A 20,051-nucleotide genomic window follows, 5' to 3' on the forward strand; every position below is an offset into this window, starting at 1 on the left:
GAGAGAGCTATACGTTGAAATATCATTATGCTGTGTCTCCTCTTCTAGTTCAATGGGTGTAGAGAAAAAGCAAAATTGCTTTTACTTCACAATTTTCCATATGGCCCAATAGGGCAGAAAACCACTAAGGACAAAACCACTTATACGGGAAGGGGAATGAATCCTATTTGTAACAGTGGGCTTGGGTTTAAATTTTGCCCATGTTCCTATGGAGCTAGTAGTTTATATACTGTCTTGCTCTATTAAAGCAGGAGGCAGGCAATGGTTTTCAGTTTAACCGTGTTAAAGAAGCTATTGAAATCTCTTCTTTGGAAGCACTAAAATTCCTTTGCACCTACCTCACTAAAATGCAGGGTATACACCTTTAATTACTAATAGGTGTATCTGACTGGAGAGGTTGCAAACTTGCTATTCAAGTTTTTGTTTCCAGAAATATTAGACAAACCTGTCTTGAAAAAATGGGCAATGCTCCCATTGACGTTTTTTAAAAGGCAACTTTCTTCTGAACTATTTTTACACTGTATGCTTTAAAAAAAGAAAAAAATAGGTATGTTCAGCAGTAGTGTTTTCTGGATTCCTGCAATATCCTGGTTGGCTCTGGCCTGGGATTTTCCCCTGCTGACTTGGGGCCAAATCTTGCAAGAAGTTGAGTGCCCTCAAATCCAGTTGCTCAAATGGGGAGCAAGGCACAATTGGGCCTTTGAATTCCAATTCACATGCCACAACAAACATTTCCTTGTATGTAGTTGTCTTTTAGGGTATGTTTACACTACGAAATCAGGTCGAATTTATAGAAGTCATTTTTTTAGAAATCGGTTTTATATATTCGAGTGTGTGTGTCCCCACAGAAAATGCTCTAAGTGCATTAACTCGGCGGAGTGCTTCCACAGTACCGAGGCTAGCGTCGACTTCCGGAGTGTTGCATTGTGGGTGGCTATCCCACAGTTCCCGCAGTCTCCGCTGCCCATTGGAATTCTGGGCTGAGATCCCAATGCCTGATGGGGCTAAAACATTGTCGCGGGTGGTTCTAGGTACATATCGTCAGGCCCCCGTTCCCTCCCTCCCTCCGTGAAAGCAAGGGCAGACAATCGTTTTGCGCCTTTTTTCCTGAGTTACCTGTGCAGACGCCATACCATGGCAAGCATGGAGCCCGCTCAGGTAACCCTATGTCTCCTGGGTGCTGGCAGACGTGGTACTGCATTGCTACACAGTAGCAGCAACCCATTGCCTTGTGGCAGTAGACGGTACAGTACTACTGGTAGCCGTCCTCATCATGTCCGAGGTGCTCCTGGCCACGTCAGCCAGGAGCGCCTGGGCAGACATGGGCGCAGGGACTAAATTTGGAGTGACTTGACCAGGTCATTTTCTTTAGTCCTGCAGTCAGTCCTATTGAACCATCTTATGGTGAGCAGGCAGGCGATACGGATTGCTAGCAGTCCTATTGCATCATCTTCTGCCGGGCAGCCATGAGATGTGGATGGCATGCAGTCCTTCTGCACCGTCTGCTGCCAGCCAAAGATGTAAAAGATAGATGGAGTGGATCAAAACAAGAAATAGACCAGATTTGTTTTGTACTCATTTGCTTCTCCCCCCTTCCCCCGTCTAGGAGACTCATTCCTCTAGGTCACACTGCAGTCACTCACAGAGAAGGTGCAGCAAGGTAAATCTAGCCATGTATCAATCAGAGGCCAGACTAACCTCATTGTTCCAATAAGAACAATAACTTAGGTGCACCATTTCTTATTGGAACCCTCTGTGAAGTTCTGCCTGAAATACTCCTTGATGTAAAGCCACCCCCTTTGTTGATTTTAGCTCCCTGAAGCCAACCCTGTAAGCCATGTCGTCAGTCGCCCCTCCCTCCGTCAGAGCAACGGCAGACAATCGTTCCGCGCTTTTTTTCTGTGCGGACGCCATACCAAGGCAAGCATGGAGGCCGCTCAGCTCACTTTGGCAATTAGGAGCACATTAAACACCACATGCATTATCCAGCAGTATAAGCAGCACCAGAACCTGGCAAAGCGATACCGGGCAAGGAGGCGACGTCAGCACGGTCACATGAGTGATCAGGACATGGACACAGATTTCTCTGAAAGCATGGGCCCTGCCCATGCATGCATCATGGTGCTAATGGGGCAGATTCATGCTGTGGAACGCCGATTCTGGGCTCGGGGAAACAAGCACAGACTGGTGGGACCGCATAGTGTTGCAGGTCTGGGACGATTCCCAGTGGCTGCGAAACTTTCGCATGCGTAGGGGCACTTTCATGGAACTTTGACTTGCTTTCCCCTGCCCTGAAGCGCATGAATACCAAGATGAGAGCAGCCCTCACAGTTGAGAAGCGAGTGGCGATAGCCCTGTGGAAGCTTGCAATGCCAGACAGCTACCGGTCAGTTGGGAATCAATTTGGAGTGGGCAAATCTACTGTTGGAGCTGCTGTGATGCAAGTAGCCCACGCAATCAAAGATCTGCCGATATCAAGGGTAGTGACCCTGGGAAATGTGCAGGTCATAGTGGATGGCTTTGCTGCAATGGGATTCCCTAACTGTGGTGGGGCCATAGACGGAACCCATATCCCTATCTTGGCACCGGAGCACCAAGCCGGCGAGTACGTAAACCGCAAGGGGTACTTTTCAATACTGCTGCAAGCTTTGGTGGATCACAAGGGACGTTTCACCAGCATCAACGTGGGATGGCCGGGAAAGGTACACGATGCTCGCATCTTCAGGAACTCTGGTCTGTTTCAAAAGCTGCAGGAAGGGACTTTATTCCCAGACCAGAAAATAACTGTTGGGGACGTTGAAATGCCTATATGTATCCTTGGGGACCGAGCCTACCCCTTAATGCCATGGCTCATGAAGCCATACACAGGCAGCCTGGACAGTAGTCAGGAGCTGTTCAACTACAGGCTGAGCAAATGCCGAATGGTGGTAGAATGTGCATTTGGATGTTTAAAGGCGCGCTGGCGCAGTTTACTGACTCGCTTAGACCTCAGCGAAACCAATATTCCCACTGTTACTACTGCTTGCTGTGTGCTCCACAATATCTGTGAGAGTAAGGGGGAGACGATTATGGCGGGGTGGGAGGTTGAGGCAAATCGCCTGGCTGCTGGTTACGCGCAGCCAAACACCAGGGCGGTTAGAAGAGCACAGGAGCGCGCGGTACGCATCAGAGAAGCTTTGAAAACCAGTTTCATGACTGGCCAGGCTATGGTGTGAAAGTTCTTTGTTTCTCCTTGATGAAACCCCCCGCCCCTTGGTTCACTTTATTTCCCTGCAAGCTAACCACCTTCCCCTCCTCCCTTTAATCATTGCTTGCAAAGGCAATAAAGTCATTGTTGTTTCACATTCATGCATTCTTTACTCATTCATCACACAAATAGGGGGATGACTACCATGGTAGCCCAGGAGGGGTGGTGGAGGAGGGAAGTAAAATGCCACACAGCACTTTAAAAGTTTACAACTTTAAAATTTATTGAATGCCAGCCTTCTTTTTTTGGGCAATCCTCTGTGGCGGAGTGGCTGTTTGGCCGGTGAGCCCCCCACCGCGTTCTTGGGTGTCTGGGTGTGGAGGCTATGGAACTTGGGGAGGAGGGCGGTTGGTTACACAGGGGCTGTAGTGGCAGTCTGTGCTCCAGCTGCCTTTGCTGCAGCTCAGCCATACACTGGAGCATACTGGTTTGGTCCTCCAGCAGCCTCAGCATTGAATCCTGCCTCCTCTCATCATGCTGCCGCCACTTACTCTCTTCAGCCCGCCACCTCTCCTCCCGGTCATTTTGTGCTTTCCTGCACTCTGACATTATTTGCCTCCACGCATTCGTCTGTGCTCTGTCAGTGTGGGAGGACAGCATGAGCTCGGAGAACATTTCATCGCGAGTGCATTTTTTTTTCTTTCTAATCTTCACTAGCCTCTGGGAAGGAGAAGATCCTGTGATCATTGAAACACATGTAGCTGGTGGAGGAAAAAAAAAGGGACAGCGGTATTTAAAAAGACACATTTTATAAAACAGTGGCTACACTCTTTCAGGGTAAACCTTGCTGTTAACATTACATACATAGCACATGTGCTTTCGTTACAAGGTCGCATTTTGCCTCCCCCTATCGCGTGGTTACCCCCTTAAACCTCCCCCCCCCACCCCCGTGGCTAACAGCGGGGAACATTTCTGTTCAGCCACAGGTAAACAGCCCAGCAGGAACGGGCTCCTCTGAGTGACCCCTGAAGAAAAGCACCCTATTTCAACCAGGTGACCATGAATGATATCTCACTCTCCTGAGGATAACGCAGAGAGATAAAGAACAGATGTTGTTTGAACACCAGCAAACATACACTGCAATGCTTTGTTGTACAATGATTCCTGAGTACGTGTTACTGGCCTGGAGTGGTAAAGTGTCCTACCATGGAGGACGCAATAAGGCTGCCCTCCCCAGAAACCTTTTGCAAAGACTGTGGGAGTACATCCAGGAGAGCCGCAAATTCCAGGGCAAATTAATCCTTTCACATGCTTGCTTTTAAACCATGTATAGTATTTTAAAAGGTACACTCACCGGAGGTCCCTTCTCCACCTGCCGGGTCCAGGAAGCAGCCTTGGGTGGGTTCGGGGGGTACTGGCTCCAGGTCCAGAGTGAGAAACAGTTCCTGGCTGTCGGGAAAACCGGTTTCTCCGCTTGCTTGCTGTGAGCTATCTACAACCTCCTCATCATCATCTTCTTCATCCCCAAAACCTGCTTCCATGTTGCCTCCGTCTCCATTGAAGGAGTCAAACAACACGGCTGGGGTAGTGGTGGCTGAACCCCCTAAAATGGCATGCAGCTCATCATAGAAGCGGCATGTTTGGGGCTCTGACCCGGAGCGGCCGTTCGCCTCTCTGGTTTTCTGGTAGGCTTGCCTCAGCTCCTTCAGTTTCACGCGGCACTGCTTCGGGTCCCTGTTATGGCCTCTGTCCTTTATGCCCTGGGAGATTTTGACAAAGGTTTTGGCATTTCAAAAACTGGAACGGAGTTCTGATAGCACGGATTCCTCTCCCCATACAGCGATCAGATCCCGTATTTCCCGTTCAGTCCATGATGGAGCTCTTTTGTGATTCTGGGACTCCATCATGGTCACCTCTGCTGATGAGCTCTGCATGGTCACCTGCAGCTTGCCACGCTGGCCAAACAGGAAATGAGATTAAAAAGTTTGCGGTTCTTTTCCTGTCTACCGGGCCAGTGCATCTGAGTTGAGAGTGCTGTCCAGAGCAGTCACAATGGAGCACTCTGGGATAGCTCCCGGAGGCCAATACCGTTGAATTGTGTCCACAGTACCCCAAATTCGACCCGGCAAGGCCGATTTAAGTGCTAATCCACTTGCCGGGCTGGAGTAAGGAAATCGATTTTAAGAGCCCTTTAAGTCGAAATAAAGGGCTTCATCGTGTGGACGGGTGCAGGTTTACATCGATTTAACGCTGCTAAATTCGACCTAAAGTCCTAGTGTAGACCAGGGCATAGACACCTAAATGAAATGTTCATGCTTTTAAAATGATGTGCTGACCACTTCTGGAAATCTGGCTTGCACATCTTAATTCTTCACACACACACACACCGCAAAAAAAAAAGACAATGTAGTATTAGTCAAAGTAACATTATCTTCCATGAAATCATTAAGGCAAATACTTGTACTGTTTAATAACAGAACCAAAACTACACGGTCATTATTCCACCAGTATCAATGATCATTTTCACATGAGTCCAAAAAAATTACTGAAAGTTTGTGGAGTGCTTTTAATAACCTAAATGCTAGTGCCAAGTAAATCACCAAATGTGATATATAAAAACATAGATTGCACTGATGATCCATGAGTGAAATTACTACTAAATCCTCAGGATAACTGATGGACTGTAAATTAAAAGATAATGCTGCACTGTTCAGTTAACTTACCGATGTTGACAGGTTTCAGAGTAACAGCCGTGTTAGACTGTCTTTGCAAAAAGAAAAGGAGTACTCGTGGCACCTTAGAGACTAACCAATTTATTTGAGCATGAGCTTTCGTGTAAATTGGTTAGTCTCTAAGGTGCCACAAGTATTCCTTTTCTTTTTACCGCTGTTGTTTGTTTTCCTGGGTATCTATCAATTCCCCCTTTCTTGCTCTGTCCTCGCTCCTAGACAATGGTGCAGAGCTGCCTGTTTTCTAGTGTTAGCATCGGAGTTTAACAAAGTGTCAATGTTTGAACAAAACAAACCCTTGTTTACATTAGCTGTAGCTTGAATGAGGTAAACAGTAAAGATCCTGTTGTTAATGCTGAATACTACTTACTTTCTTAAACATAATTCAAAATGAAGCTGTCTCTTAGCTAGGGATTGGGAGGAGTGTCTTACAGCAGAAGTAAACAATAGTTGGCATGGTTTTAGTGCTTTTAAGTCATTTAATTTAAAAAAAAAAAACACGATACATGTAATAAGCCTGGCAATGCCTTAGAAAGGGGCTGACAGAAGGATATGCGAAGCAACAGTACATAAGCAAGGGTAACGGTCCTTAAAAGAAGGGGTGGCTATCCAGTCTTCCTGTATCTATGAGCTGGGTTTTGAGGAGTGGAGGAGTCACCTATTTATTGTCTTGTAGCAAATTTATTTGAGGGAGACAGTATGGGCAGGTGCCATATTCCACTTATGTGTCTTGCTATCGAGTCTTCGACCCACATAGAGTTGATGTGATGTTTATCTTATCCCACAAAAGTATCTGTCCATAGCACCTTTCACTGTAGAAGTTCAGTGCCTTTTATTTACTATTTGCATTGTGGGAGTGCTGAGGAGCCTTTGTCAATTGCACCCGGTGCTGTACACACAAAGCTAGCTCACCAGGAGCTCCATTTTACAGTAAATAAATCAAGCCCCCCAGTTCAAATATCTTCTGAAAACTTGCCCAGGGCACCAGTAGCAGAGCCAGAACTAGAACATGGGAGGTGATTCCCAGACCCCTGTTCAACTTTAGCTCACATATTATACCACCACTTGTAACATGGAAACACTGAATCACAAAGCTGAAGTAATGACGTGCATGTAAATGGCAGGAAACTACCCTGCATCCTCCCTAGCTATGGCCCTGCCTCTCAGTGGGGCTAGCGCTGCCTCTAGCTGTCCCCATGGTGGGGAGAGGACAGTGCCCCTCCATTCTCCCCATACTAGCTTGAACAGGGAGGCCATTGCTCCCTTCCTGGGGCAGATCCATATGCAGCCACCTTTCCCCCTCAGCCTTGTTCAGGCCCAAGCCCCTAACTCCCAGGTCAAGCCGCTGCCAGGGAGCAGCCAGGTGAGAGGTCCCCTTTTCCTCGCCCAGCAGGTCCTTGTTCTCTCCCCGCTTCTGCCCTGGGAGCTTCCCTCTTCGGCTCCCCCAGAGGCAGCGCCTAACGGCATCGCACCTCCAGCTTCTGCCCCAGCTCTCCCCTTCCCGCCTCCCCCCCGTGCCTCTGTCCCTTCCCAAGCCCCTCCGCCTCTGCCCCGCCCTTCTCCCTCCCCTCAGCAGCCAACGCTGCGCCGCTTGCTCCCTCCTCCCCGCAGCGTATAGGCGTAGGGGTGGGAAGGCCCCTAGGGCATCACGCATGCGCTATAGCGCGGGAAGGGACTGGTGAGAGGCCTCTGCCAACGCATGCGCCTCTGCCGTGAGTTCGGAGCCGTCCAGCTGTGCGCATGCGCGGTGCTCGGGCTAATTATATAGGGAGCTGCGGCTCGAGAAGATCGCGGAGGAGCGTTGGAGCTGGAGAAAGGGAAGGGCACGGCACGGCACGGCACGGCACGGCACGACAGCGGGTGAGGAGCGCGGGCCTGATTCGCCCGCTATTCAGCCGGTCCGGCACTGGTAGGAGGAGCCGGGCCCCTGCCCAGACCGCCACCCCCTGAGGGGGCTCTCGGCGGGGTCCTCGCGGCGCCCGCCGGCCGCAGCTGGTCCCGGGGCTGGGGACGCTGCGCCCCCCGGGGAGAGGGCGGGGCTGTGGGGGCGCCGGGGACCCCGCTGGGCGCATCGCGCTCTCTGCGCCTGGCTCGCCAAGGCGGGGTCAGGTCCCCCGGGGCCGCTCAGCTCTGTGCCGCTTTCCGCTGGCCCGGCGCCCGGGGGGAGCCGCCTCGAGGCCCCCTGCGCCCTGTGCCCCCTTCCCCAGCCGCTGCGGGTCCCAGCCTTCCTCCAGCCTGGTGTGTGACAGGGACACGGTCAAGCTGAAATCGTCAGTTAAAAATAGCCGGGGGGGGGGGGCTACAGCAGCCCCCGGGGCGATTGTAAAATCGCATTTCCGTGTTGGTTTTGCGGTGGAGGCAAATCGCGGGCGGGGCGGGAGATATTTTAAATGTTGTTTTATTACAGTAATCCTACAGTCAGGTAAGAAACTTAGCAGATCTGTGAATAGGCTGCTGATGTCCATTTAAATTACCCAGGGCTTTCCCTTCACTTCCTTTTGGACTCGCTTATGTCTCCCTGTTAAGATATTTCTGATACTCTTATGTGGTTCTTGGCTTAATTCATGCCATTATTATTCGCAAAGGCCACACTGTACTGCTTTCCATCTGCTATAACTTAATTGTGTTGTGTATTATTCAACTCTGAAGTAGTCTGGAATATGGTTGTATATGTAAGAAATCCTCTAATACTTGCATTTAACACTGTTACCATTCCTATATCTTGCTACAGGATCAAAAAACCTGAAAATGGAAACGGTTGTTCGCCGCTGCCCCTTCCTGTCACGGGTATCCCAGGCTTTTCTGCAGAAGGCGGGCAAGTCCCTACTCTTTTATGCTCAGAGCTGCCCTAAAATGATGGAAGTGGGGACCAAGCCTGCTTCCCGTTCCCTGGGTACTTCAGTTGCTCACTGCCAACAAACTGAAGAAACAACCCCACCCAATGACAGTCAGTGTCAATTTTGTGTTTTTTTTTATAGCTAGTTAATGATGTACAAGCTATCATACCCAGAAGCTTATTTATTTTAATCTAATTTTAAGCTTCAGCATTTTAGATTCTACTTACAACTGCATTTATGTTTAATATTAGATCACATCCTTTTCTTTACATTTGTCAGGTTATGAGAGGTTATACAGTAGAACCTCTCAATTGCCCCTAGTTTTGCTTTCTCAGTGACTGGCATGAACACCTCAAAAAGACTGAAATGTTTACCAGTAAACATCTCAAAATGTTGTCCTGACTCATTGTTGCTTGTTCTTGTTCAAACACTTCAGTTTTTTTTTTGTTTTTAAAAAAAGATTGGTCTCTGATTTTAGTCTGTCTGGTTTGTTAAACTTTGCTTTGAAGGTAAACTACTTAATTCTGTAAGATTCAGTGCCTTGCTTGTTGCACTTAGAATAGAGTTATGAGTTTGGAATTCTAAACTTTGGATTTGGTAACACGTCTGAATCTTGGCTTTATTGTAATACAATAGAAGTGTAAATGAAATCAGTTTCAGTGTGTAGCACACACTGAATAATTGGATGGCAAATTGTGGAACGGGAAACCTGGTTGTTTGAGGAACACACCACCTTCCAAAAAACTAGGAAATGCAGAGAATGCTATAACGCTCACCTTTTGCTGTGGGAGCAAAGGTGAAAAGCTACGCAGTATAGAAGAAGCAATGTTGCCTACACAAGAGGAAAATGAATTGTGTCCCTGAAGCTGTTTCAAAGCAGACAGTAAATTATTACAGGACAACTTTAGGTGGATATAATCTGCTCTTGTCAGATAACTTGCATCCTAGGTGCATTATTCTACAACATTCCATCTTTTTAACTTGCATGTATCTGCACTACATTAATATTCACTGGTAATGACCATAGGGTCCCTTGTTCTGTAAGATTTCCGGGGTGTCATTTTTATTCAGTTGTTTTTCACATTAACAACCCTTGAGTTGTTTAATAAATGCTTCCTGCTTAAGTAGACAAGGAAGAACTTTTTTTAAACACTTTGGGAACTGCCCAGCCAGAAGGAAACTTCTGGAAACTGTAACTGCCTGAGCTGGTGTACTCCCCAAGTATTTTGCTTAATCTTCTCAAACACTTGTTGCTTAAAACTTAACATATATGGCTTCTTTGAAAGTAATTGGACTATTTTAAAACTGAAGTTCATACTCTGCAAACTCTAGTGTAATGTCTGAGAGCAAAGTTCTACTGATCATAACTATGTAATTGGTGCAAATCCAGGTCAGTGGCATTCTTAGACCTCTTATGATTTGTGGCTGTTTATTGACCCTTGCTGAGAAAATTCCCTAGAGAATTTATAATCGGAAATAGTAGGGGAGAAGGGGCAACTGGGAAACTGTCAGCTGAAAACCATTTAAATTGAAATTAAACTCATCCACAAAGCACACTGACCCCTCATTTGGGGAAGAGGCAATAGTATTGCACTCCAAGAAAATTTGGATTTAAATGTTAATCAGATACTGAAACTTCATATTGTGTGATAATGCAAGTACAGATGGCTCAGTTGAGCAATTCTGAATGGTTTGTGGCTTAGTGTAATAGATAGTTGTCAGAGAAGTTTTGTTCTTGTGCAATCAGATCACCCCAGTTTCTCTTTTTTTAACCTGTGTTTTGTTTCTCCTGTCCAAGAGGCCAAAAATTCCAAAGATGTGTCCCAGGAGAATCCCAGTGGATCCCAGCTGCCTATTGGCCATCTACCTGCTGTTACTAGCCAGAGCACTAGTCAGAGCTCTGCCACTAAATGCCCTTTCCTGGCAGCTCAGATGAACCCTACGAACAGTAATGTTTTCTGCAAAGCCAGCCTAGAACTCCAAGAGGATGTGCAGGAAATGCAGGCTGTAAGGAAGGGTATGTTTTTATGTATGCTGCAATAGACCGTGAAATCTAATCTTTTGTAACACTTTGCTTGCTAGCACTAGTCTTCGAGATAAAACCCGTGTCTGACATAATTGCTACCTTATAGGCCAGAGTGAGGGTCATGGGACACTGCAACAAAAGGATTTTATTGCAGAATATAGGGATTTTAATTGTGCTCATGCAGTGCTGTTTATATTACTCACTTTGTTGTATAATCTATTTTATACCAACTCTCTGTCTACAGATGTTTTTGGCAGCTGGCTTTAGTGAGAATTATGTTCTAGTTGCAAAACAAATATATGTCAAGCTACAGCACTCTGAGTTAGCTCTAAGAAATCTCTCTTGATATTGCTTATAAAAATTCAATGTCTTCACCGAAAAGTCTTACCTATATGTAGAACACATTAGCACTGCTGCCTACATGAACATATTCAAAGAATTAAGCAGCTACAGGCTGGAAAGCGCAAAGCAGGACACTAAAGACAAGAAGTAATTTAATAGAAACCACCTCCCTTCTGCCCTGGACTGTCTTCTCCCTAGTATTTTGATTTTAGTAGTGCCTAACTGCCCTGATCAGAAATTGGTGTTCCATTACACGTATCACTAGACAAATAAGACTGTCCCTGCCATAAAGAGAACAAAGTTGCTTTCAGATTAAAGTAGTTTTGTCAAAATCTGTTAAAGGAAGGCTTTTCTTTCATCAATAATAACGAAGTCTTGCTGTTTCCTCTGGAAGAAATCAGTTTGTTCTTGTCCACTCCAGCTTTTCCAGTCTGCTGCAAGTCCTAGTAACCATGATCCATGTCAATAGAACAGAAGCTTGGAATAATAGAGAAACGCTTACCTACAACTAAAGCATGTGTTTGGCTCTGGTAGCCTACATATCACCTTCTTATGTCAACTGAATTGGTCCCAGGCAATTATTGAATCTTCTCAATTGGCCCTCAATTTTTGTTAGACAAGATTTGATTTCACAAGGTCTGAGGAAAGTATACACTGCGTTCTCTTCAGCTTCTGAGTCTTATGGCTCTGCTTTAGTGTCTCAACTAAGATTTTTTTATTATTATTTTAAACAATTTAAGATATTGGATTTGTAACTTTTCATGGCATTCAATCTTTATTATTTTTGATATAAGATGGTGTGAAACTTACTTTAATAATCACTGGATTTCTTTTCAACATCTCAAATATACAGAGTTTACTAAAACACCAGTGAATCCCACTGTGATGAATAGCAAGACTTCGGGAGAAGAGCAGAATGGCTTGCTGAAGAAGTTCCAGGATATTATGTTAAAGCAAAAACCAGACAAAGTATCTCATCTGCTTCAGGATAACTTGCCAAAATGTAAGGATCATTCTTGTTGTTTGAGTAACAGAATGAATTAATCTGAATCTGCTATTAGTCTCCTAAATCCATTTTTGCAGGGTCCAGCTGCAGACAGATCTTTTGACATTCAAAAGTGTTAATTCTTTCTTGTATTTAATAGCCTCTCTCCTCTTCTAGCTGTTTCTCCTTTCCAGTATGACCAGTTCTTTGAGAAAAAAATTGATGAGAAAAAAAAGGATCACACGTACCGTGTATTCAAAACTGTGAACCGAAGAGCACAGGTCTTTCCCATGGCAGATGACTACTCTGATTCGCTCATCAGCAAAAAAGAGGTGTCTGTATGGTGCAGCAATGATTACCTAGGGATGAGTCGCCACCCTCGAGTGAGTGGAGCTGTTATGTAAGTAGTTCTATAACTTAAATTAAAAGTAAAATGTTTGGTAACTGCAAGGTATGCAGTGATCTACAAGAAACTGTACAAAACTACCTTCCCTAGAACAGGTTTCAGAGTAACAGCCGTGTTAGTCTGTATTCGCAAAAAGAAAAGGAGTACTTGTGGCACCTTAGAGACTAACCAATTTATTTGAGCATAAGCTTTCGTGAGCTACAGCTCACTTGATCGGATGCATACTGTGGAAAGTGTAGAAGATCTTTTTATATACACACAAAGCATGAAAAAATGGGGTGGGAGGAGGTATTTTTTCATGCTTTGTGTGTATATAAAAAGATCTTCTACACTTTCCACAGTATGCATCCGATCAAGTGAGCTGTAGCTCACGAAAACTTATGCTCAAATAAATTGGTTAGTCTCTAAGGTGCCACAAGTACTCCTTCTTTTTTTCCCCCCCCCCCCCCCTAGAACATACATTCTTTTGGGGGGGGGGGATTTTGAGCTTGTCATAGCTTTGAGTTAATGATTACACAGCAGAAGGAATTCAAAGGGTATTGCCTTCTAGCACATGAATATCCTTCCTTCTCACTTGTTTGGCTACTAAGTGTCATAAAACAATTTAAAATACAGTTGGCTCTAGTGCTGCAACGCTTTAACTGGTAAACCCCTGATATTCCTCCTTTCTGTATTTGGTTATACGTGGGGGCTTATGGAAAACTGCTGGACCGCATACTGTAATTATCTTAACATGTCTCAGTAAGTTCAGCATAAGGCAGTGGAGCCTTACAGTTTTTGTAAGGGGCACAGCTAGTAACTTTCATTCGCTTTGAGCTCATGAAGTTCCTTGCAAAACTTAGTTTTGGCCTCCAAGATCCTTATTCAAACTGTAAACAAATACAGTTGCACCTCTTATACCCATTTCTCTTTAACCACTACTGCTTTTATGTAAGTTATTAAGGAATGGCGGTTTGTTATAGAAGATAATGTCCCTTTTCCTGAATTGTTCACATGCAGCTGAGAGTCAAATAGTATTGATTAATGCTGCTTTCCTTTTGAACATTTTCTTAAAGGGATACGTTGAAACAACATGGTGCTGGAGCAGGAGGCACCAGAAATATTTCTGGAACCAGTAAATTTCATGTTGATTTGGAGCAAGAGTTGGCTGATCTCCATGGAAAAGATGCAGCATTGCTGTTCTCATCATGCTTTGTAGCTAATGATTCCACTCTCTTCACATTAGCTAAAATGTTACCAGGTGAGATCTCATGTACTGGATACTATGCAATGTAATACTACATTCCCTGCAAATAAAATACCCTGAAATGTCACTGAAAACTTCTTTCAGATAACTGAGATTCTGACTTTTTGGTCACTAAATATCACTTTTTAAAAAATCAGTCTTCACTAACTTCTATTGTGGTGGCACCTAAACACCTTGATCAGGATGTGGGGCATTGTTCTAGATGCCATATAATAATTTCATCAGGCTGCACCTATATCAGACACAAAGTGGGGATACAACCTATGACCAGAGTGTCCAAGGTGGTGGTTGGTACATATCTCAGTTCCATTTATTCTCTTTAATATTAAAGTGAGGAACTTTAAAGGGTAGGGAAGAATGGAGAAGAGAAGTGAGAAAGGAGACTGGCAGTGGAGGGACTGAGGGAGAAGGACATGTGTTGAAGACAGAATCAACCAGCAAATATCTGAAGTTGAAACTGTAAAGGCAACCTGTTGATATCACAGGGGCTGAGGAGTATGGGAGGGATGGGTGGCAGCAAATGACACTCTAGTTGGATGTCTTCCTGCCCAGTTGCTATAACTCCCTGCTGTTTCCAGAGGCTGGCTTCACTTCTGGAAAGACCTACTGTTTTCCCCACCCCATGTAGCTGCAGGTGGAAGGATAGTTTTTTCCCCTGGTATGGTCAGGGTATGGTTAGCGCTGGTAAACTGACTCTTTCCAATCCTGTATCTGCTGTTGCTAGAGAAATGTCTACAGTTAAGACTTCTATAAATGTCTAACAGTTAAGACCAAATATAAAATTAAATTTTAAAGTATATTTCTTTGGGATTGGGTGTCTACTTGCCTTGAGTCAGTTATGCAAATTTAAAGTTGTGAATTCCCAAAAATAAGTGTCCTAATTTTAGAAGTGCTCTAAAGCAAAAATAGAAAATACAGCTATTTTTAGTGGGTCTTAAAATTCCGTCTTAAAAATTGTATGTATTGCAAAGTTTCTGATTTAACAAATTTCTATAGCAACCCCTCTCTTCTGGGGCTAGAACACAAGTTTATCAGCACAATCCCATTTATATAATTTTTAGGTATCTGTACAATCTGTCCTCTCTCTCAGTACAGCCATAACCACTAGTAACCTTTGGTTGTCCCTTCAGGCTGTGAGATTTACTCAGATGCAGGAAACCATGCCTCCATGATTCAAGGAATTCGGAACAGCAGAGTGCCTAAGCACATATTTCGCCATAATGATGTCAATCATCTCCGAGAACTACTGAAAAAATCAGATCCATCGACTCCCAGAATTGTTGCATTTGAAACTGTTCACTCAATGGACGGTGAGTCTGCTTTAAAAAGCTTGTATCCTTGGTTAAATAGGTGCCTTACTGAAACACATACGTTGTCTGGCTTTGTTTAAGCTATGAAATATGTATTTACCATGAAAAGCAAGAACTCGCAATTAATTGTGATTACTGTTTTGATCTCAGGTGCAGTGTGTCCATTGGAAGAATTGTGTGATGTAGCTCATGAGCATGGGGCAATCACTTTTGTAGATGAAGTACATGCTGTTGGGCTGTATGGAGCTCGGGGTGGTGGCATAGGAGATCGGGATGGAGTCATGCATAAAATGGACATAATCTCTGGAACACTTGGTATGTGTATCTTCTTACAAAAGCGTGTAAATGGCAGCAAAGTTCATGCTGCAGACAAGATGAAGGAGTAAAATGAACTCAAATAATGTCAGTAAACTGACTTGTTCCTAGAAATTGAAGCATGGGATTTTTAAAACAGCCTGACTGACTTAGGCACACCACTTCCATTAACTTTCAAAGGCACTTGGGCTAAGTCACTTAGGCTGATTCAAAAATGCCATCTGAAATAGTAAGTTAGCAAAATGACCCTAGTGGCATAGTCCCTACTCCTCTAACAGAGAATTCATGTGTGAGAAAGTTAATTGTGGTACAGTACTCTATATTTAGATCTTAACACTCGCTTTTGTGTAAGGTGGAATGTTCCTAATCCAGAAACCCGAGATGGGAGTTATATAAGGAGATTTGGCGAGAACTAAAAGAACCAATAAAATTCTTTTGGATGCAATGCAGACTGTTTTCTAACTATTAGAGTTCAAATAGTTTAAACAGATTTTTCACATTTTCCAGCATGTACTTAAAATAAAGAGCAAGAGTTGAAACTCCACCGTAGAAAACCATGTGTTGGGGGTTTTGGTTTAAGAATTTTATTTGCAATCTCAAACATCAGCATGAGATAAACAGAAAAATAGTGCAGTAGGGTTCAGTTTAATTTGGCTTTGCTTTGGCCTTCAACTCTTGGGTGGTATCATTTTGAAATGGTGATTACTGTACATGCCCAGTAGATTGCATGAAGCACATAAATAAGATGCAACTAGAAGACAGGAGTGATGGTTATTTTAGGAATAGATTACCCACATAAAGCTGCTGAAGAAAAAAGCGGAGGTAGTGGAGTACAGATAATGGTCCTGAGTGTTTTAAACTCATTGGAATATATTTTACTCCAATACGTACTGAATTTGTTTATATTTTGGGTAGGATTTATAGTTTTCTTCACTGGCATTAAAATACAGTGCAAGAGTCTTTTGTCCCAGAAATCATAGTAGGTGCTGGGGGGTGGTTAGTGTCAAACAATGCTTTTGTAGCGGTCACAAGGTTTGTTCATAACAGGGTGGGAGTTTTCTGGGGTGGAGTAGATTAACCTTGTTTTGTACTAATTTGTAAATACTAGAATAAAATTGAGGACCCTTATTGTGTGCTAATTATTGGAAAGACTTAATTGTGTTGCTGATAGGAAAGTCAAGGATTTGGAGTTCTAGTTCTCAAATGTTTGTCAGAATGATCTCTGATTCCAAGAAAGTGTAAGTACAACTGTCAGATCTTGACTTGCAGCTCTCTTCTCTAAAGGATAGAGTAAATCTTGACTGTTTCTTCTTTTCAGGCAAAGCATTTGGTTGTGTAGGCGGGTACATTTCCAGTACAAGTTCTCTGATAGACACCGTACGTTCCTATGCTGCTGGCTTCATTTTCACAACATCCCTGCCACCCATGCTGTTAGCTGGTGCGCTTGAATCAGTCAGAACTTTAAAGAGTGCGGAAGGGCAAGTTCTTCGACGCCAGCACCAACGCAATGTTAAACTCATGAGACAAATGCTGATGGATGCTGGACTCCCTGTAGTACACTGTCCCAGTCACATCATTCCAATCCGGGTAACTAAAGATTATGGTATCTTCTTTTTAAGTTGTTCCACAAGAATAAACTTGTTTGTATTACAGAAAATACCTGCAACTGTATCTGACTTGCATTCTTACACAGCAAGCTAAAGTGCATAGCTTATTTTAGGTTTATGAAGTATGATGTAGGCTGAAGCTGAGGTTTTTCCTTAAATTACTAAAACCTGCTGTTTTTTGGTGTGTGGTTTTTTGTTTTTAATTTTGCAGCAGGGTGTTGGCGAACAAATTGAATTGGCAAATGCTAAAAGTTCCATTCACGTTTAATATGAAATTACAACACTAATTTTTTTACAACAGTCTAAATATCTTCAGGTATACAAAAATGCATACTAAAGGAATTATTCATTGGAAGTACTCTCCTAAGAATAGTAGGAGGAAGTTTTAAATTCCCTTCTATACCACGTTCTGTTCTAATAAGCACAGGGAGGACAAAATGATTAAATTCTGATTTTTGTCGGTAGTCTATACTTAAATTGGAATCTTCCACAGATTGTGGCTTTTAACTAATTTTTCAAACCTAAAAGGTTGTTTGAGATGGTTTTCTGATCATTGCACATGCACTGTTCCAGTTACCTTGAACTTGACCATTTTGTAAATCTAGGTTGCAGATGCTGCTAAAAATACTGAGATCTGTGACAGACTGATGAGTCAGCACAGCATCTATGTCCAGGCAATAAACTACCCCACAGTTCCACGTGGAGAAGAGCTGCTGCGTATTGCCCCTACTCCTCATCACACACCTCAGATGATGAATTATTTCCTTGGTGAGTGAATGGACTTGGACAGAGTTAACACAAAAGCATTTTATACAATCTTCATTCTGAAGATTTACAATGTGATCCCTGATCTATTGCTAATTTAAAGAAAACATCTACACTTTGCTAGGCCCAGCTGGGAAAGCTCACCTTGGAAGAAGGTGAACTATTGCTACGAATGAAGCGTTAGAAAGTGCTATCAATGTTTCCCATTGATTTGCCTTTGAACATGAGTGGTGGTAGCTAACTGTCTGAAAGCTACAAAATGCTGCAGGACAGAAGCCCAGAGCAGTACTAAACCAGTCTTCAGCCATCTTATGGTTTATACACATTCTAGTTTAATGTTTGGGGGTTGTGGTTTGTTTTATTTTTTTAAAAAATAGTGGTATTGTCTTATAGTGGGTGCTAGTTTAATAGTGCTAATCCATGATTTTGCAGTTTCCATAAGAAATCACCCAGTCATCTGTACATTTTAATCAAGATTCGTTGCAGCAAAGCAGCCTGGTATCTCACCATTTCAGTCCTGATTAATCTGTACCAGTTAATAGCTAGAAAATGAGCTTTTGGGACCCCTGGATTTTCAACCTAGTGAATCCAGGCGGAGCTGGGAAGTCTGTGCAAGTGAGCCTCCCAGCCCAGTTGACCGAGTTAGTACAGCTCATGCTAGTACTCTAAAACTAGCTGCATAGACAGCACTTTGAAGTTGCAGCTTGGGCTGGAGCCTGGGTTCCATAGATTTGTGGGAGGGGGGCTTCAAAGCCTGAGCCACAACTTCAAAGTGGTGTTTATACAACTATTTTTAGAGCACAAACCCAAGTCTGTTGACCTGGGCTGGGAGGCTTGCTTCCATGGTTTGTGTAGACAGACTATGTTGGCCCTGGGAAAATCTTCCATGATTTCAGGTTAGTAAACTGTAAAATGGGGTAACAGCTACCTCGTGGGCATGTTGAGAAGCTCTAAGTGCTTTTTGATTCTCTGAAGAAAGGCAGTTCCATTTTCTTATAAAGGTACCTATCCGTCCTCTTATTCCATAACTTTGAAGGTGAACTAGTCTCAGTATTTGAGAGCTCCCTCAACACCTTTCTTAGCTAAGCAAAAGTTGTCAGGCATTTCAAGTAGGTTGCTTTGTTTGTTTGGGTTATTTTTACTTTCACTTCATCATTTGCAGTACTCAATGTTGGGAAAGAGCTGTAGGTACTGAAAGCTTATTAAAATCAGAATATTCTTAAATGTCTGTCTTCCTTTTGTCTAACAGAGAAACTGATGGCTACATGGAAGAATGTTGGTCTGGAGTTGAAACCACACTCTTCAGCAGAATGCAATTTCTGTAGAAGGCCTCTGCATTTTGAGGTGATGAGTGAAAGGGAAAGATCCTACTTCAGTGGCATGAGCAAACTAGTATCTGTTAGTGCTTGAGAGTAACCTGTTAACCCTGTTGATGTCTAGTCCTCTTGAATATCCAAATAGCCTTGGTAGCCTTTTTAAATTGCATATTAAATTATAACATTTTAATCAATAGTCTAAACACAGCTCTGAAAATAAAGTTCAAAACAGTATGTCCTGCCTCTGTCCTTTTAAACTCATTGCTGTTGTATTAGCCTCTACAACTAAGACTGTGTAGGATTAGTGGTCAGAAACATGAAGTGGAACAAAAAAATCTCAATTCCACCTTAATCTATTGGTAAATCAGAAACTACATACTATCTTTTGCCATTGTAGCAATTTCAGTGAAAGTATCATTAAACGGTACATTATATATGTAAGACTTTTTTTTTCTTGCCGTTAGGTGAAAGGGAAAGTTGTAATGAGAACTAGTAGTTGGCTGCAGACCTGACACTGTATAGGTCTTTCTGAGTTCAGGGCCCTGAAACAGATTTACGAGTGTAGTGCTCTATTTCTTTACAAGAACTTTTGCTAGTCTATGTAGGGGTTTTGTTTTTTAAATCTTAATCCTGTGCCATGTCACTTCCTGAGGTGCACCTCATATTTAAAGTAGAACACCCCTGTACAGTAATAAATTTGGAACACTTGCACTCTCTTCCCAGCAGTACCTTCCCTCTGTCCATGAATCAATGGGGGGAAAAAATAGCTTGCATATTGTCTACTTGATCACTTCCCTGAGAAAACTACACAGTGCTTTTTCCTTCTCACACCTATGCAATTACCTCCTCATGGAAATTTGTACAAAAACACAGTCAAGTTTTCCAGTAAATAACAGTGTCAAGCATTTTATGAACATAAGTTTAGGATTGCTGACTAGATCACTTCAAATCCTGTATTATATGTAGTGATATCAAGCAAG

The 20,051-nt window shown here is 43.4% G+C and overlaps 1 protein-coding gene and 1 long non-coding RNA gene across 5 annotated transcripts; one reads left to right on the plus strand and one right to left on the minus strand.

Moving 5' to 3' along the window:
• Positions 1–3,484: 3,484 nt before the first annotated feature.
• Positions 3,485–7,415, minus strand: LOC311523204. The gene is made up of 3 exons (XR_014712292.1): positions 7,303–7,415; positions 4,542–5,556; positions 3,485–3,948 (listed from the first exon to the last, which is right to left on the minus strand). It is a non-coding gene; the product is annotated as an uncharacterized lncRNA (long non-coding RNA).
• A 262-nt stretch (positions 7,416–7,677) lies between these two features.
• On the plus strand, positions 7,678–19,505 carry ALAS1 (5'-aminolevulinate synthase 1). 4 transcript variants are annotated; one of them, XM_084635192.1, is made up of 11 exons: positions 7,678–7,776; positions 8,648–8,863; positions 10,552–10,770; positions 11,975–12,124; positions 12,284–12,506; positions 13,568–13,752; positions 14,889–15,068; positions 15,219–15,383; positions 16,702–16,970; positions 17,596–17,758; positions 19,005–19,505. In XM_084635192.1, exons 2-11 carry the CDS (start codon positions 8,665–8,667, stop codon positions 19,163–19,165), a joined length of 1,914 nt encoding a protein of 637 aa, XP_084491318.1. In that variant the 5' UTR covers positions 7,678–7,776; positions 8,648–8,664; the 3' UTR covers positions 19,166–19,505. The 4 variants fall into 4 exon arrangements, with proteins under 4 accessions (XP_084491318.1, XP_084491319.1, XP_084491320.1 ...); XM_084635193.1 differs by having other exon boundaries at positions 8,648–8,731; XM_084635194.1 differs by lacking the exon at positions 7,678–7,776 and adding an exon at positions 7,991–8,154.
• Positions 19,506–20,051: the final 546 nt, after the last annotated feature.

The sequence above is a fragment of the Lepidochelys olivacea genome (assembly GCF_965140295.1).
Source record: "Lepidochelys olivacea isolate rLepOli2 genome assembly, chromosome: 7".
Lineage (NCBI taxonomy): Eukaryota > Metazoa > Chordata > Testudines > Cheloniidae > Lepidochelys > Lepidochelys olivacea.

Excerpts from the sequence above, each read along its gene's own strand:
- ALAS1 (XM_084635192.1), top strand. The coding sequence starts at position 8,665 with ATGGAAACGGTTGTTCGCCGCTGCCCCTTCCTGTCACGGGTATCCCAG. Across the intron at positions 15,069-15,218 it reads AACTGTTCACTCAATGGACG|GTGCAGTGTGTCCATTGGAA; the intron begins GTGAGTCTGCTT and ends TTTTGATCTCAG. Across the intron at positions 16,971-17,595 it reads GTCACATCATTCCAATCCGG|GTTGCAGATGCTGCTAAAAA; the intron begins GTAACTAAAGAT and ends TTGTAAATCTAG.